The sequence below is a fragment of the Musa acuminata genome, chromosome BXJ1-4 (assembly GCF_036884655.1).
Source record: "Musa acuminata AAA Group cultivar baxijiao chromosome BXJ1-4, Cavendish_Baxijiao_AAA, whole genome shotgun sequence".
NCBI lineage: Eukaryota > Viridiplantae > Streptophyta > Magnoliopsida > Zingiberales > Musaceae > Musa > Musa acuminata.
This window is the reverse complement of record NC_088330.1, coordinates 6,363,415-6,381,604: the sequence shown is the minus strand read 5'-3', so window position 1 is coordinate 6,381,604 and position 18,190 is coordinate 6,363,415. Positions and strand designations below refer to the sequence as shown.

The 18,190-nt window shown below is 36.9% G+C and overlaps 2 protein-coding genes across 3 annotated transcripts; one reads left to right on the top strand and one right to left on the bottom strand.

Annotated features, from left to right (window-relative positions):
* Nucleotides 1-1,067: 1,067 nt before the first annotated feature.
* On the top strand, nt 1,068-2,093 carry LOC103980893 (chlorophyll a-b binding protein of LHCII type 1-like). The gene has a single exon (XM_009397417.3). The coding sequence runs from the start codon at nt 1,128-1,130 to the stop codon at nt 1,926-1,928; it is 801 nt and encodes a 266-aa protein (XP_009395692.1). The 5' UTR covers nt 1,068-1,127; the 3' UTR covers nt 1,929-2,093.
* A 1,150-nt stretch (nt 2,094-3,243) lies between these two features.
* Nucleotides 3,244-18,028, bottom strand: LOC103980892 (uncharacterized). Of its 2 annotated transcripts, none has more exons than XM_009397416.3 (11): nt 17,678-18,028; nt 14,402-14,445; nt 13,801-13,915; nt 13,565-13,691; nt 12,350-13,044; nt 10,481-10,766; nt 10,326-10,391; nt 9,976-10,255; nt 8,715-8,873; nt 3,965-4,444; nt 3,244-3,889 (listed from the first exon to the last, which is right to left on the bottom strand). In XM_009397416.3, exons 1-11 carry the CDS (start codon nt 17,880-17,882, stop codon nt 3,611-3,613), a joined length of 2,736 nt encoding a protein of 911 aa, XP_009395691.2. In that variant the 5' UTR covers nt 17,883-18,028; the 3' UTR covers nt 3,244-3,610. The 2 variants fall into 2 exon arrangements, with proteins under 2 accessions (XP_009395691.2, XP_065017356.1); XM_065161284.1 differs by having other exon boundaries at nt 3,459-3,889; nt 9,976-10,237; nt 17,678-17,993.
* Between the last annotated feature and the right edge of the window lie 162 nt (nt 18,029-18,190).

Genomic DNA, 18,190 nt, shown 5'->3' with positions numbered 1-18,190 from the left:
GGCCTTATCAACTTAGCTATTGTATGCCCCGCTCATGACCTTTGCATGAGGTGATGACGATGACTAGGCCCCCTAGAGCGCACGATCACCCTCACTCCTTCCTCGCCAACGATGACTAGGCCCCCTAGAGCGTACAGTCGCCCTCACTCCTTCCTTACGAGAGGGGAGGGGGGGGGTCTGCAGGTCACTCCCGTGATTGACAATGAGGGTATGCAATTGCCCTCTCTCCTTCCTCGCCCACAATCAATGGCACACCCCCTTCCTTCCTTAATTAACGAGTGCGCCCTCACTCCTTCCTTACGAGAGGGGAGGGGGGGGGTCTGCAGGTCACTCCCGTGATTGACAATGAGGGTATGCAATTGCCCTCTCTCCTTCCTCGCCCACAATCAATGGCACACCCCCTTCCTTCCTTAATTAACGAGTGCTACAAATAGGTCTGTTAGTGATAACAAGGGCTAAGGGCTACAAGCGAGGGGAGGGGGCGAGTCTGTGATAGCGACGAGAGCTACAAATAAAAGAAGGGGTAGGTCTTCGAGCAATGACAACAAGAGCTATGGATGAATGTTCGAGATCATGAAAGGGGGTGGTCGACGAGACGAAGGCATGGCTAAGTGGCAACTAACAAGGGTAAAAGGGTTATTTTAAAAATACTGTTTCAAAAATTTTTAAAACAAGGGCACTCTAGAAAAAATTTAAAAAAATATTTATTTTCAAAAATTCACCCTATATATATATATATATATATATATATATATATATATATATATATATATATATATATATATATATATATATATATATATATATATATATATATATATATATATAATCCAGAATTGACTACTATCTACACATCTGACAAAGAGACCAAAGAATCTAGAGGATCCAATCAGCACTCAGTGAAGGAGATTGTTGGAAGCCACAAAGCTTGCTGTGAACCAGCGTGCGCCATGTGTTCGACGGAAACGGCAACCTCAAATCCTCCGAGCCAATGAGACGAGAGATACAGATCTCATGGGATAAGGTCTCCTTCTCCCCTTCCCCTTCAAAAACCCCCGTGCCTCCCTAACTCTCTCATCGAACTCGTCTCCAACTCTTCTTCCCATCTTGCAGCGTGCCGTCCTCCAATGGCTTCCACCATGGCGCTCTCCTCCCCGTCCCTGGCCGGCAAGGCCGTCAAATTCGGCCCCTCGGTCGCCGACGTCCTCGGCGGAGGAAGGGTCACCATGCGGAAGACCGGCGCAAAGCCGAAGTCCGCCCCCTCCGGAAGCCCGTGGTACGGCCCTGACCGCGTCAAATACCTAGGCCCGTTCTCCGGCGAGCCCCCGTCCTACCTCACCGGCGAGTTCCCGGGTGACTACGGGTGGGACACCGCGGGGCTCTCCGCCGATCCCGAGACCTTCGCCAAGAACCGGGAGCTGGAGGTGATCCACTGCAGGTGGGCCATGCTGGGCGCCCTCGGCTGCGTCTTCCCGGAGCTGCTATCCCGGAACGGGGTCAAGTTCGGGGAGGCGGTGTGGTTCAAGGCTGGAGCGCAGATCTTTAGCGAGGGCGGGCTGGACTACCTTGGCAACCCCAGCTTGATCCACGCCCAGAGCATTCTGGCCATCTGGGCGTGCCAGGTGATCCTGATGGGCGCCGTGGAGGGCTACCGCATCGCTGGCGGGCCGCTGGGAGAGGTGACCGACCCGCTCTACCCGGGCGGCAGCTTCGACCCCCTCGGCCTCGCCGACGACCCCGAGGCCTTCGCGGAGCTGAAGGTGAAGGAGATCAAGAACGGACGGCTGGCCATGTTCTCTATGTTCGGCTTCTTCGTGCAGGCAATCGTCACCGGCAAGGGCCCGCTCGAAAACCTGGCCGACCACCTCGCCGACCCTGTCAACAACAATGCTTGGGCCTACGCCACCAACTTCGTCCCCGGCAAGTGAGCAGCCTCTCCCACTGCCGCTGCCTGGCACACTTCATCTGTAGCAAGTAGCAACCTCAGTCATATTGAACGAGATTGCTGTTGACGATGCAAAATAGTTGTACTGTTGATTTGTACTATGGGATTTATTGTGCGGGCTAATGACATATTATCCTTTCAACTTCAACCCTATTACCATTGCTAGCTAAAAAACTTATATTAGAATGCATCTAGGTCTGAAAGTGAAACAATTGTTTGCCCTAATATCGTCGGTTGTATCAAAGAAAAATACAATATGTGACATCACATATTGAATCGATATAAAAGTGATAGGTAAAAATATAATTTTAATGTCTATTTCATTTTCAATGATGAGTAATTTGACGAGTGTATCATAGGTCATGAAGATGAGTTGGATGTGATTGGACAACCGAAGATGAAATACTCAGTGTTGTAGTCGTCTAGTTGCCGATGTAGTGACATTTATAGACCAATGGTGAGGAATACTATGGCTTTGAACCTCCCCCCTCTTCATGGGAACCTCTGCCCTCTATATTTCAACTCGTATGAGAAACCGTCCCGTCATGCACCAATCGCACAACCGTAAACTTGGACTTAATCAAATGGACCTGTTCCTCGTTGAATTGATCCAACTTGCATGAGAAACCATCATGCACCTCTCATCATCGGCCTCTCATCATGACCTCTCATCATCGGCCTCTCATCATGACCTCACAAAAGTTCCTCACCGTGACGACTCCAGGCCTCCCCCTTTTCATTGGAGCTTTCACCTTTGTCGACATCATTGTCACCTCCTTCACAAAGGTCATTTTCGATCGTCCAACTCTTCTCCATGATCGACGACATACTCACCAAGCTACTCGTCATTAGAAACGAAAAAAATATTAAAATTAATAAAAAAAATATTAAAATTATCTTTTTTATATCACTTCATCTAGTCGTCACGTGTCATGTTTTTACATGAATACAACTGATAAAATTAAAACAAATTAAGTTATTTATTTTACTTTAAAAACTATTAAGATCTCAATATAAATTTTACAACCATACAGAAAATAATTAAACTATTAGAGTTGAATTGACTTCACAAAAGAAAAAAATCAACGCTCATAAGAACCATACAGAAAATAATTAAACTTGCTCAATTTTGTAAGGTCGTGCTCGCGATTTGCTAGCATATGGCTAATTTGAGGTGTTCTAGTGGCATGCTTCTGTTAAGAGAGTTCATTCAACTCACATTAAGTCTAAATATTATCAAAGGGATAACGTGACACCTGTACACTTTCTCACAGTCTGAACCACAATTATACATCGCGTAGCAAGGCCATCAGAAAAGCATTCATTAAGCACAATGCTTTCTTCAGGTACAAGAACTGAAATTGCAGGAGAGATAACCAAAAGAAAACATTTTGTTAGTGACTAAGATCAACGAATGTTTGTTATCTTTATCACAAGGGTAAAAAGTCTAGATTAACACACAGCACTACAAGTTAAAACACACTCAGAACTCTAGGATACATGGCCCTTCTTCATCCAATAAGATTAGCAGCCAGTTGAGTACTTCATCGCCACACACTTGGTTGGTCAGTCTAAGAATGCTCCAAACAGTGTATACATGGGATCGAGCTATAAAGACCCTGCAACGTATACTCCAAGACCCAGAGAGGAGTCAACCGCAATGGCTTAGTACCCATGTTGCCAGATTTGGTTTGCTGGCTGAGATTGTGTGGCCTGGGAACCATTCAAATTACCATCACTGGGGCTTTGTTGATGTTCCCGTGATGGACCTCCCTGCGAAAGGTACAAGTTTGGGTACCCCAAAGCTCCAAGCGGTGAAGCCTGTAGATTCTGTCGAAACCCGCTTTGCTGATTGTGGCCCTGATAGTTATAGAAAGTGCTTGCGGGAAGAGCTGACACTGTCCTTGAACCAGCACCTTGGACCCACATGGCAGGGTTCTCATTCTAGTAACAGCCACAATCATTTTAGGTTTACACTTGAAAGTAAAAAATGATGCTATTAATTGATGCAAATATTACCTGCTGCAGAGGCATGTAATGACTCCCTTCTTTGTACTGCAAGCTCAAAGCTTCACCCAATCCAGTTGTTGTGTTAGCAGATGCAGTTGTATGGTTGAGGGTGAAGCCCCCAGGAATGCTAGCTGCGCTACCAAATCCTCCATAAGCAGAGGCTATAGAAGAAACCTGTGGTAAGCTAGTAGCAGATAAGCTACTTTTGAATTGTGGCTGTGAATAACTCATGCCTGCACTGGGCGCAACATGATGAGATTGATGGAACGGACTATTTGCAGCATATGCTTGTTGGAAAGAAGGCAAGTAGGGGTAGCTCTGGGGAAGAAAGGAGTAGCTCATCATATTGGCAAAATGGCTTAGAGGAAGAGCAGGCTGAGAGTAGCGGACAGGAAGATGTTGAGGGAGCGAAGCACTCGTGAGCATGGTGGTGCTAGGCAAGGATTGTGGAATTGATTGAGAGTTGGAAAACACCCCTGGATTCAGAGCCTGCAGAATGCATCACTAATGTCAGAGCAATAGAATTCTTCAAATGATAGTTTTGCACAATAATAACAAAGTTAACAATATCAAGAGTGTAGATTAACTAGATTGATACTAATAACAATTTGATATCAACAAGTTCAACATGGTTACAAGCTGATTTAGTTCAGCAAAGTGCCTTCAGGCATATAAACTGATATGTATAACCATAACCAACCTACCACCACCAATGCCAATCCCAAGCTCAGACAAAAAGGTGAAGGGTTGCATTAGGTCACTGACAACCAACGTAAAACAATGTCAGATCTCATGAATATGAATCTTAACCAATTTCAATATAGAGCAAGGCCATCACCCGAAAGTGACATAAGACACCTTCACCACCTAGGTGTCCCAAATTGTAAACGATGGGCTAGGAGGTCGCCTGGAAACAACCCATCACATTGATGCCCGAATGTGGTGCCAGGTAGGCAAAGGTTCTCCCAATGTTTTGAACCAATGGGAGTAAAGAAGCTAGTCCAAAATAGAGAGTTTACTCCCATTGGTTCAAAACACTGGGAGAACCTTATTTGCTTACAAGAAGCTAGTCCAAAATAGAGAGTTAGGTTAGCAACTTGGAATATAGAAATACATTCAGAGAAGGGATTAGAATTAGTAGACACTATGATCGAAAGAAGAATAAATATTATTTGCTTACAAGAGACTAAGTGGATAAGAGAAAAATCTAGAGATATTGACAATACTAGATTTAAAATTTGGTATACTGGAAAAGTTAAACACAGAGATGGTGTAGAAATTATTGTTGATAAGGATCTTGATAACAATGTTGTAAATGTAAAAAGATTTAAAGATATAATTATGATTTTAAAATTTATGAAAAGATAAGATATTTTGAATATCATTAGTGTTTATGCCTCTAGGGTTGGATCGAATAATGAAACCAAAGGAGAATTTTAAAAAAGTTTAGATTATATCATTCAGGGAATGTCTATAACTGAAAAAACCTATAATTGGAGAAGATTTGAATGATCATGTAGGGAAAACATATGATGAACACAAAGGGCTGCATGGGGGCTTTGGTTATGGGAAAAATGAAGATTGTGGTATGATTTTAGATTTTGTACCTTTGTATGATTTTTAAATACTTATAAGAGTGATCACAACTATAGTCAAATAGACTTTTTTCTCACTATAAAGGTAGATAAAGTTATTTGGAAGAATTATAAAGTTATACCTGTTGAAAGTTTGACGAATCAACATAGGTTGATGGTATTAGATATTTACTATAGAAAATAAAAGAAGAAAAGATAGTAGGAAAAGTTACTAGGACTAGATGGTGAAATTTCAAAGATAATAATGTAAACACTTTTAAGAATAAGATGGAAAGGAAAGCAACTTGAAACTTATACGAGGATAATATTTTTTTTTTTTTATTTAGACTACGATGACTAATAAAATTAGGAGCTTAGCAAAGGAGATTCTTAGTGAAACTAAAGGTAGAAGCGTAATTTTAAGAGAGAGTTAGTGGCGGTGCAAGAAAGTTCAAAAAATAATTTTTTACTAAAATATCATGTTTTAAAGATTGACAAAATTATAAAAATGCGAAAAAAATTAAAAGATATAAAGAATCTAAAAAAGAGGCTAAAAAAACGATTAGTATATCAAGATATAAATCTTATCATAATTTTTATAATAAATTAGATACTAAAGATAGTAAAAACAGATATATATCGAATTGCTAAAGCTAGAAAAAGAAAGTGTAAGGATTTAGGTAAATATTAGATGCATTAAAGATGAAGATCAAATAATCTTCGTTAATGATAACGAGATTAAGGAAAGATGAAAAATTATTTTTTATAAATTATTTAAAGAATATTCCACAAAAGACTTAGATTTAACGATAAATAATAGTGATAGATTTAATAATCATAGATTTATTCATAAAATTAGAGCTAATGAAGCAAAAGACGTATTAAAGAAAATGAAAATAGGTAAGAGTGTGGGGTCTAATAGTGTCCCTATTGAGATCTGAAAAATTTAAGAGACAAAGGAGTAACTTAGTTAACTAGCTTATTTAACAAAATTATAAGATTCGAAAGAATACCTAATGAATGGAGAAAGAGTTTCTTAATGTCAATTTACAAAAATAAGAATAACATACAAAATTGTTAAAATCATAAAAGAATTAAAATCATGAGTCATACTATGAAACTTTGAGAAAGAGTTATCGAAAATAAGACAAGGCTTAAACAAATCTCTGAAAATCAATTTGATTTTATGCTTGGTAGATCAACCATAGAAGCTATTTATTTCTTAAGACAATTAATGAAAAAGTATAGGAAGAAAAAAAAAGATTTGCATATGGTTTTTATCATGGTTCTCCTTATCAGTCCATATCAATGTACCGACCAGCTGTTGGTACGATACGTACCGAGTTGTACCAAGCCATACTGAGCATATTGACACATGGTACATTAAGGCATACCGATGTATCGCTTGTACCGATCCCCTATCGAACTAGTACGTACCACCCATACCGAGCAGTATGCTATGCTATGACAAACCTTGGTTTTTATTGACTTAGAGAAAGCCTATGATAGGATTCCTAAAAATTATTATAGTGGGTTTTAAAAAAGAAAGGTGTATCCACTAATTATATAGATGTTATTAAAGATATGTATGATAATATAACTACTAGTATTAGAACTATACAGAGTGTGTCTAGTGAGTTTCCTATCAATATAAGAGTACACCAAGGACCCGCATTAAGTCCCTACGTTTTCACATTGATAATAGATAAACTTACTAGCTACTTATATAATAGACCTTCCTACTGTATATTATTTGCTGATAATATTGTTTTAGTTGATGAGCATCTAAGTGGACTTAATTGTAAACTTAAACTATGGAGGCAAACCTTAGAAACTGAAGGTTTTAGATTAAGTAAAACCAAAACTGAATATATAAAATGTAATCTTAATTATTTTAGAAATATGCAAGAGAATATAGTTAAATTAGATGGACAAAAAGTCCCTTCAAGAAAAAGTTTTAGGTATCTTGGATCAATTATTCAACAATAAGGAGTTATCGATAAAGATATTATTCATAGAGTAAAAACAGAATGATTAAAATGGCAAGGAGCGTTAAGAGTCTTATATGATCATCGGATACCTTTGATATTAAAAGAAAAATTTTATAAAATAGTTGTGAGACTAATAATGCTTTATGGATCTGAGTGTTGGCCAATTAAAAAAATATATATACAAAAAGTTTGTGTTGCCGAGATGAGAATGTTAAGATGGATGTGTGGAGTTACTAAAAAAGATAGGAAAAGAAATACTTTTATTCGTGAACAACTAGGTATCACTACAATAGAGAATAAGATAAGTGAAAATCATTTAAGATGGTATGAGCATATACTGAGAAGACCTTCGATTACGGTAGTCAGAAGATATGAAATAATTAATATAAGTGGTACGAGAAGAGGTAAAGATCTAAAAAGACTTTAATAGAAACTATAAATAAAGATTTAAATACTCTGAACTTAACTAAACATATAACATTTTATAGATCTTAATGGTGACAAAAGATCTATGTAGCCTATCCCAAATAGTTGGGGATTTATGATTTTGTTGTTGTAGTTGTTGTAACCATAACTAGCTTATAACCTAAGTTTGTAGAACTTAATGACCGTAAAGGTGCTACGATCAAATTTGATGAACACAGAGAAGATAATGATAATTGCATAATTCAGAACAGGAGCCAAAAGTCATATATGTTATAGGTTTATCAATTGGGCATGCCAACTTTACTTAATCGCATTTTGGCTCATCAATGGTCCACAAGCTAGATCCTTTAGGCTTCTAAGTCTTGATATAACTTCAAATAGGGTAAGGATTTACCATAGGCTTTAAAAAAAATGATTCTCTCATTTGAAGTTTCGGAAATGAACCTTACTTGACAAATATCATTTAAATGGTTTTAGGTTAACTATAATCATAATCACAAAAATGAACATTAAAATACCCTTAAAACTAGCATAAAGTATGACCAAACTTATGTTCCATGAGAAGCTGATGACCAGACTATATTTTAGTGTGTCAAAATGCTCACATATATGTAGTGGTTATTGTTGATATGCATTCAAAAGACATGTGGGTATATGATGTGGCCATAATTGATTGCTTGATGATTCACCAAATTATCAACCAAAAACCAAACAATTGCAAAAAAAAATGAATAATTTGACTAAAATCTTTGGGATCATGATAATTACCTCCGACATGGAAATGGTAGACCCGCTAATCGATGACAATGTTGTGCTATACCTTGTAGGTATTGACTGGGTGGTGAGCAAGGGAGACAAGGGAAGATCAAAATCCCGAAGTGGCGGAATGTTTGGTGCTAGCATGCTGTTCTGTAGATTATGGGATTGCTGCAAGCGATACTTCTAAAAGTAAGAAAAACTACACACAAACATAACCCTTTCATACAGAGATCAATATATAAAATTCATCAACAGCAAGTATTCAAATGAGATAAGTGGTGAAACTGCAATATCCATGATAAACGTATTATCTACTTATAATGAATCATTCAAAGGCTGCATAAACATATTCTCCCTAATAAGTTCTCCCATGTTGTAAAATAAGAATGAGAACTTATCCATGACCTGCTTTACACAGCAGTTCCAATAGACTATGGTATCTATGGTATCTACAAAACACCAATACTTCAAAAAGCTTGACATATAGGTATTATATATAGCATCAGAAATAATTACTTCTTGGTAAATGTTGGACAATTCCTTGAAATATCTATTCATTACATAATTATCAAAAAAAGGATAGTTCTACTATACTTGGAAGTTGTTTTCCTGAATGTTATATTTGTGACAGTGGACAAGATGAGTATATGATTTTAAATCTGATGGTTGATGTTATTTACATTGTGAATCAAATTCATAAGTAGATCTAAAAAAACTAATTCATGCTTCATTTACAGTAAAATTTTGGAAACAATACTGAAGTTGGAAGCAGAGTTGAAAAGGGATTTAGGGCAGAAAAACACTTCTGCCTTTTTTTTTGGTTAAAAAAAACTTTGCTAGGATGAGCAAACTGTTGGAATGCTGACTATTGTCCATTATATATTATGATTGTTGTTTTCTGAAAAATAACCAAAGAAAAATTCACATGTTATTTTTTGTTTGCTCCTCTATCCTTAAAATACTCAAGATTAATTACAAATCATCATTCAAGAAGATTGATCTTATATATATTCTCATAAACAAGTATCTAGACTTTCATTGTCAAGAAACCAGAAACAGGCAAGAGACAAACAAATGATTGAACAAATGTCAGTTTTTGTTATTGATTTTTCAGATAAACCACTGCAACCTATTTACAGTAAGCATCCATGAAATGAAATAAATATCATTCTCAACTTTACCCAAGAAAATCAAACACCATAAAATCATGTTCACACCAGACTATTATATATTAGTCAGCTGAAAAGCAAAAGAATGGATATTAGATTACCATTAAAGTTGAGAAAGGGGAAAGGCTTTGCATTTGTGCATTTCCTTGTAGATAGGTGTAAGTTGTAGCATTTGGCTCTGTAGAGCTTGGAAATGCATAATTAGCCCCGGCTGGAAGGTTGTACTGAATCTCATGTGTAGCATCCAATGGATCATTCCTCACAACTTCAGATTGCGATGCGGAAGGTGCATCGGGATTCTCTGAAACAGTGCCAGATATAGAAGCTACATTCTCAGTGAGTGTAGTCGTATGCTGCCCATCACTGAAGTACTCATGATTCCTGTCAAAAAACATACACTACCTCACAGACTGACATTGCATGGAAAAGAGACAAATGTTACTGATACTACCTAACATCCGAATCTTCAGCCACAGGAGGAGGCGTAAGCTGCCCATCACTGTAGTACTCATGATTCCTGTCAAATAATATATGCCAAATCACAGACTGAATTTGCATGGAAAAATAACAAATAATTCTGAAAATAACAAATGATTCTGAGACTACCTAGCATCCGAATCCTCAATCATAGAAGCATCGGCTACAACTGGTGCCACTTCCAAATTACTTTTTAGAGGCTTTGTTGGAAAAGATCCAGAAAATGTACCAGATACAAAACTACCAAAGCTCAGATGTGCACAATCTGCATTTGTAACACGTAGATGATCAGGAATTATTACTGAAGGATTAGCCTCAATAGTGTTTGTGTTCCTCTCCTCATGTAAACTTAGTTGCCCCAAGTTTACAGCAGCTGATGAAATTTGAACTCTGACATCCCCAGCTGGAAAAGAACCTAGTCATGGAGGAAAGATAGACATCGATGAAGTGACAGCAGGATCATGTTTAATGTTTAGAACTCGAAATAATTCCACAAAACAGGAAAGAATCCTCATCTAAGAAAAACAAAGGAAAGAAAGAAGGATCATGTTTAACAGTACAGTGCTTGAACAAACTTCACTGCCTTACCTACTAGAAACAAGGTTCATAAAGGGATTTGTGTCAATGTAGCTAACAATTCATGTACAGGAATTCATTTAAAAGTCTGGTTGGAAGTTAAAACTTGGGGTTAGTCTAGTGTTTGGATCATATCTAAAGAAAATAAATTAGTCCAGATTATATGTTCTTATAATTAACACTTTACAGTTGAAAATTTATTCCTAATAATTGATAAATCAATTCAATAAGCAATTTGATCTTATAGAAAAATCTCAACATCTACTGTGTAAGCAGAAATTTTAGATGAGGTCAAACGCAAGTTGCATAAGTAGAAATGCAAGATGATGTAAAGTGCATAGGAAAAGCAGTTATGTCATCATACAAATATGTACGAAGATATAGTTTTTGAATAAGTAGGCAGCAGATTAAGCCCCCCACCCCACCAACCACCCTCCCAAAAGAAAAGAAAAGAAAAAAGGAAAAACCTCCATAACTACAGTCTTTCTCATATTTGTGCCATGTATGTGCCGGATATGAAACATGATACTTCTTTAATATGTGTCGGACACTTCCTTTTAAGTACCAATACTTTTACTCTTTTAAGATACTCAAGGGATATTTAATGGTTACTTCTTAAAAGAACTTTGTTTTCAAATTATCATATTTCAATTATAGATAAGACAGATATATTTTTTAATCTTATTTTTAATGAACATCATATAATAAATTGATAAAATTAAAATAACAATCTTTATAAGGTAAGTTGTTATGTGATACATATTCTATAAATATATTCTGATACTATAAATAAAAAAAAGTTTGTTATATATAGTATTATAAAATAATATTTTTTACTGCCATTAGGCATACCATACAATCCTATGTTTTCAAATTTTGATGTAATGCAAGTTTGTAGCATATCGTACCAGTTACCATATACATGGAAAAACATCAATCCAAGACAGAATTTGCTCTGAAATAATATCATAGTAGGCTGACAAATTCAAAGGCTAAAAGTAGAGAAGTTTTGAGGCAAAGAATATCCTAATTGGGACAATATAACATTTGGAATATGATATACAAAAATGCAAAATAGGTTAAAACATCAACGTAGTCACCATTCAATTAACTGTCCATTATCAGCTTCAATTTATTTGCAAAATACGTTAACCAATGCTTCTTCCTTCTTGATTAGAAGATGTTAAAGATACTAACTGCTGATCTTTATAATCAGCTATTCCATTGGGTATATTGAATTCAAGATGGCAGCGGCTGATCTTAACAATGCACATCAACTTTGCATTCAAATAATAATCATAGAAGATGACTCAAAAAAATGCAACCAAATCTACCATCTTCTTGATTCAGTAAAATCAACATGAAGAACAAATATCCATGGTTACATAAAAGAAAACAATCCAACAAAAACCCAAATTTTACCTTCAAGATGATCAAGTTCAAGCCTTTGAGACAGGTATGGAATTGAACTTTTCAATAAGCCCTCATTCAGATGGGGAGCATCTACAGAACTATCTACTTGTATCTGCATTCCAGATACAGATGTGGCTCTGGATTCCGCTGGTAGGGACTTAAAATTAAGACCTTCCTCCGGCATTTGGATCTCCTCTGAATGAGAATCTATATGCAGGTTACTTCCATCAATGACCAAATTAGATGATGCCAATTCTGATTGAGCAGAGGCACCAGATATTTCTGGCGTCGTTGACCCACTCTCCAAAGGTTGCTCATCAACGCAGAACCACCCATCATGAGAATTATGTTGGCCTTCAGCAGTTCTCACATCATGACTATTCTCAGAAAAATGTGTGGATTCTTGAAAGGACTCTAGTGTTTTATCTGATTCTGATGGCAGAACTGCTGTCAGGGATGGCTTGGCATCATGATGTAACATTTTTGACATGACTGAATTTTGTGCCACAGACCTTTCGCTTCCCACAAGGGGCATGTTAGAAGGTTTCCCTTGAGGTCTACCCATCCTAACAATATCAGCCATAGAAACATGTCCTGGCATCCCTGACCAACAATTTTTATAGCCAGATGAAGATTGCATAGATATACAAATTCCATCAGCAGCGCTTGTTGCCTGTATTGTGATTCCCACAGAAGCAGAATCACTGCAAGAGAATAAGCAATAAGTTAGATTGCAGAAAAATGCATTCAGCACTGCATCAGGTAAAATCAATTACAATGAGTAAAAAACAAAGGAGATAATAGCCATCAGGTTTGGTTTCAAGAAAAAGAACAAAATCGAACATTTGTTCACAACTTGCAGAATATGACTTCCCAAGAAATAAATACAATTCACTATGAGGTTTGTTGTTTCAGAAGAAAGAATATTGAGAAGACAAAAGCAACTTCCTATATGCTGGACATAATGTTTTAAGCCATTAGAAATCATCTTTGTCAACAATCAGGGAATGCATGATGTTTAAAGATTATTTTTAAGGTAGTAAACTAGAATCAGTACTAGGAGAAAAATCTACAAGGATTTACACATTAGTTTAACACGTTCAAAGAATAAAATCACTAGAATAACCTTAAAATAACTTAAATGAAAATTTTTTATCCAATTAGTTCCAATGAAAATTTCATCTAGATCAGGAAACATGGAAGTGTCGTCCTATAAAATATCACCTTGGAACTGTTGGCCTTCGAGGAGGATTGCTTGATACTGTGGAAGATTCCGGAACTGATGAGGTGAGAACAGGACTTGTACCATTTTCTTTCTTGTGCATGAGTCTACCTTTACCAGTTCCATGGTCTACCAGAAGGCAAAGATAAAATAAAATAAGCAAATACAAAGACAAATACATCAAATTTGCACTCTCAAGCACATATAGACAGTGAAGTCATAATGTTAAACATCATACCAACAGAACTGGATTGGGAAGACGTAGTACGGCCCCCACGGTCAGTGCTGCTTCTAGCTCCACGGATTGAACTGTTGTTCAATGTTCGAGACCTGGATTCTGGTGGTTCTCTGATCTAAAAAAGAGTGGGGAAACAACAAAAACATGATGCAGAAAACAATGTAAAATTATTTTCACTGGGTAGTTACAAACTAAACATGTCAAGTCAGAAATTCAATAAGAAACAACAAGAAACTAGACAATTTTTCATTAAAAAAAGGCCATTAGCGAAAAGAATTACGGCACAAATAACCAGTTAAAGATCATAAACAATTATTTATGCACACAGCAGACTCATATTCAACATTCCTTGAAAATATTGAATGGTGAAACAAGAATAATTAGACCAACTCAAGGATCTAGAAATAATCATATATGAAGATCATGATGGTGACAGATCCATGAAATGGTTTAAGTAACCTACAAGAAGTACTAAACTTATAAGTTAGGTCAAAAGCTGCAAAATAAACAAACAGAATATGAATGATGATAATACATCATGTGAAAAGGTTGGTTCCTGGTGATCTGATGCAGTTAATTCATAAACAATGTATGCACTAACCTCCTTTTTCTTATCACGCTTGCTCTTCACCTCATGAAAAGTATCTACACCATGAATGAGCAATTAATTCGATGTAAGTCCACTTGATGTTATACACATCAATGCACAATTTGCAGAAACATTTCATTAAACAAAATTAATGCCAGTAATAGTGGACAACAAAAATTGCTCTAGTTCATTGACAAAAGCATGAATGGTAAGAGAAACATACACATAAAAGAACATAATATCTGTGACCAACCATATTGCATAAAGTGCTTACAAACAAATAACACATCTGGAACAAGAGCAAAGACAAAGAATCAGTAGCCTACAAAAACTTAATATATCAGTCCTGCCCAGCTCTAGAAGCAACTTGGCAATAACCCATGTTTACCTAATGTTCATTGTTAAAGTACATATATCCAATCACCTCTCATTCTAGTGAGCAAGAAGTATTCCATAATGTTGAAACATGCCACCACATAGACATAACCACTTACTGAACACCAAAAAACAATACAAAGACAATCTCTTGCATGTCAATGGAGCTTTCACAATAAAATAAAATATATAAATAAGTTCAAAATTTTCAGAAACAAAGGGTCGAATACAAAACAGTTGGACACAGTAAAATTTAGGGTATATAAACCCTAAACGAAGACTGTCACTAGAATGATAGTAGCAGTACTATGGGAATATAGCTGTTCTCATATATTTGATCAGGGTCACAAATGCCAGAGCAAGTTAACATTCTTAGGTAAACATAATAATTGTTTTCAGATAGAGGTCACACTATCTAATGAATACTACCACAAATAAAATACTACCTGAGAATGCATTTTTGCTTAGCAAGTAGAAAAAGAATCACAATCCTACTAATAAAAAAATCACATAGCATATGACAGTCACTAACAAGTACAAAAGCAAGTTGTCATGATCCCAAACACAACCAAGGACCCTAAACACATAAAAATGAGTCAAAAAAACATTGAGAAAACTTCAACCTTACAACAAATAAACAACTGGACTGTCCCCACCAGCAGTAACTCTGGAAACCTATAATTCAGTATCATGTACAGCATGAAGAAGATGCTTTCTTGACAAGCAATTGCCAATATCTATTCTTACAAAGAACCAAGACCCAGACCACAAGCCAACATCAGAAATTACATAATGAAATTTCTACAAAAGAAACCACGATATATCATAAAATTATAAGAGCTTGTATTATTTAAGTGTTATGAAGTGTTAAGACCTATATTAATAACAAAATAAAAGTGTTCCCTGTATTTATCAGTGTGCTAAGAAAACCATCCTGCATTGTTACTTCACAGGTCAGGGCTCCATCAAGCTAAAGCAGTACTTTGAAAGACATTTTCCATCAAGATCCTTTCCTCAAGTAGAGGATTTTTCAAAAGGCACTTTCAACGCCAAGCCCTCGATATGACATTGGGGACTGGATAAGTGGACACTGGACACAGAAAATTACAGACTCAGAAACAAATTACTAAGAATCCTACCAGCAGCGTCACCCTACAAGCACAAAAGCAACCAAAACAAACCAAATAATATTGAGCGGTTTAGTTTGTAGATCCAAATCCATGAGGAACTTCTCCTACACCTAACTTCTTGACAACAAGAAGCTGCCAAATGAAAGAAATTTATGACAATATGAGAAAAAAAAAAGTTTGTACAACTTAACAAAAGCCACTTTTTGTTAAATCCGAGAGGCAAACTAGAAAAAGCATCCTCAATGTCTCGATAATATCAAAAAATAACCAGAGATAAATTCAACCATATGTATGGCATCCTTCTTCTTAGCATCCACTGGCATACAGCAGAAACTATAGACAAACTATAAACTACTTAGACACCCCTTTACATATCAGTGCACCTATAGAAGTTTCATAGCTTAGAGCCAGAACCCTGCTAAGGCTTCAACATGGATAAATAGAGGTACATAATATGAATAAGCAAACCAAATTTCAAAAATTTCCGAATGAAAATAGGCCAAGCTTTAAAAATTTAAAAATAAGGCTAAAATTTCAACAAAACCATCATTATTATTTTCTATTTCATTGGTAGTAAGATTGTGTCGTACTCGTATCATTGCAATGGTTCCCAAGGCTCATGATAGATAATAGAAGTTGGGCAAAAGCCACATTAACCTAGATACTGAAAGTTCAATTAAAACATGATTAAAACTTGTGACATTATAAAATGACAAACTTAGGAAGAAGGAAAAACTAACAATTCTCAGTATGAATAAAAGCAATTAACAGATCATCAGAGTATGAAAAGAAAGAAATCACAAGCAGGAGCATCTGAAACTAAAACTCATGTTAAAAGATAAGAAAAAGTAAAGAGAAAAATGAAATCACCAACCAGAACTCAAACCAAAGAGCAGGGCTTGTGATATGTTAAAAAAAAGTGATTCTTATCTACCATCACTCTCTTCTTCCTCTAGAAAAGTAAACAAATTTCCACAGGAACAAAGATCAAGTTTGCTTTCATCACTACATGATATTTAAAAAATCAGAGAACAATATTTTCTTCTCTTCTCTTTGTTGTCTCTTGTTCCACTTATATTCTTGTTTCTTCATCAAGTATCCAAAAAAATAACACAAGGATAGGAGGCATCATGAGGAGGGCAAAAGGATTGGCCATCTGATTTCAATACCCTACTCTCCTAGGATGAGCAGGGCTCTTTCTATACTCCCCTAGTTAAGTAATAAAATCTTACTTTTTTTCTGAAAAAAATATAGAGTAATAAGATAAAACACTGGTTAGACAGATAATCTTAGCCACAATTGCTATAAGCGACGCAACTAAACAAGGCCTTCTAGGTTCAAATACCAGATGTATCTAGATGCTACAACATTGATGACAAGCGGCACAGGTAAACAGAACCTTAACGAAATTTTAGGGCAGTATATAAAATTCTTTTGTTTTTGTGTTGAAAGAAGTTACGGACCAAATAACGGCATCAATGTAACAGATAAGAGACTAAGAAAAAGAACATGACATCCATAATTAACCCTTTTTTACTAAAACAAGCATGTGCAAAAGCAAACTTGCATCTTTTCCCCCCTCAGATCAGAGGAGAAACAACACCACATAGGGCATATCTCCACCTAATTACCCTTTCATCTCAAACCCAAGTAACCACCCAAAAGAACCACAGATGTCATTTTTTTATCACACGATTTCATGTAACAGGCAGAAGAACGAATTAACAGCGAACAAAACGAAGAGGAGGAAGATGGAGAAGAGGAATTTTGAGGAGGCGGGAACCTTGGGAGAGGAGTCGGTGGATGGCCTCGTTAGGGTCCATATCGCACTCCCGGAGCATGGCGTAGATCTCCGGCTCCGGGCAGTTCACGATCTCCTTGAGGCTCTGCACCAACTTCCTCGACCCCGACGGGATCGGGGCCGCCGTCACCGATGCCGCCGATCCGTTCCCCCTGCTCCCTGCCCCTCCTCCGCCTCCGCTCCTCATCCTCTCCTTCCTTCCGACTAACTCTTCTCCTCTCCTTTCTCGCAGTCGCAAGAGAAAAAGCAAAAAGGGGGCGTAGTAGTAGCCTTATACCGTCTCTCCTCTCCTATCGCGTCTCGGCGGCCAAAACCCTCTTCGGTTCGGCTTTTGTATAGATGATATATATACACACAATAATAATGTTAAGGTTATGCTAGAAAGACAGTAACCGGGAGGGAGGAATAGGTTTCTTTAAGTCGTAGTCGTGGTCGGTGTCGTTTCTTGAGGTAGATCTGCAAGTCGTCTATCGGTGGACCTTCACGATTGCAGTC

Coding starts and splice junctions, on each gene's coding strand:
- LOC103980892 (XM_009397416.3), bottom strand. CDS start 17,882: ATGAGGAGCGGAGGCGGAGGAGGGGCAGGGAGCAGGGGGAACGGATCG. Junction 13,916..14,401: donor AGCGTGATAAGAAAAAGGAG/GTTAGTGCATAC, acceptor ACTCTTTTTTAG/ATCAGAGAACCACCAGAATC. Junction 3,890..3,964: donor ATTACATGCCTCTGCAGCAG/GTAATATTTGCA, acceptor GGCTGTTACTAG/AATGAGAACCCTGCCATGTG.
- LOC103980893 (XM_009397417.3), top strand. CDS start 1,128: ATGGCTTCCACCATGGCGCTCTCCTCCCCGTCCCTGGCCGGCAAGGCC.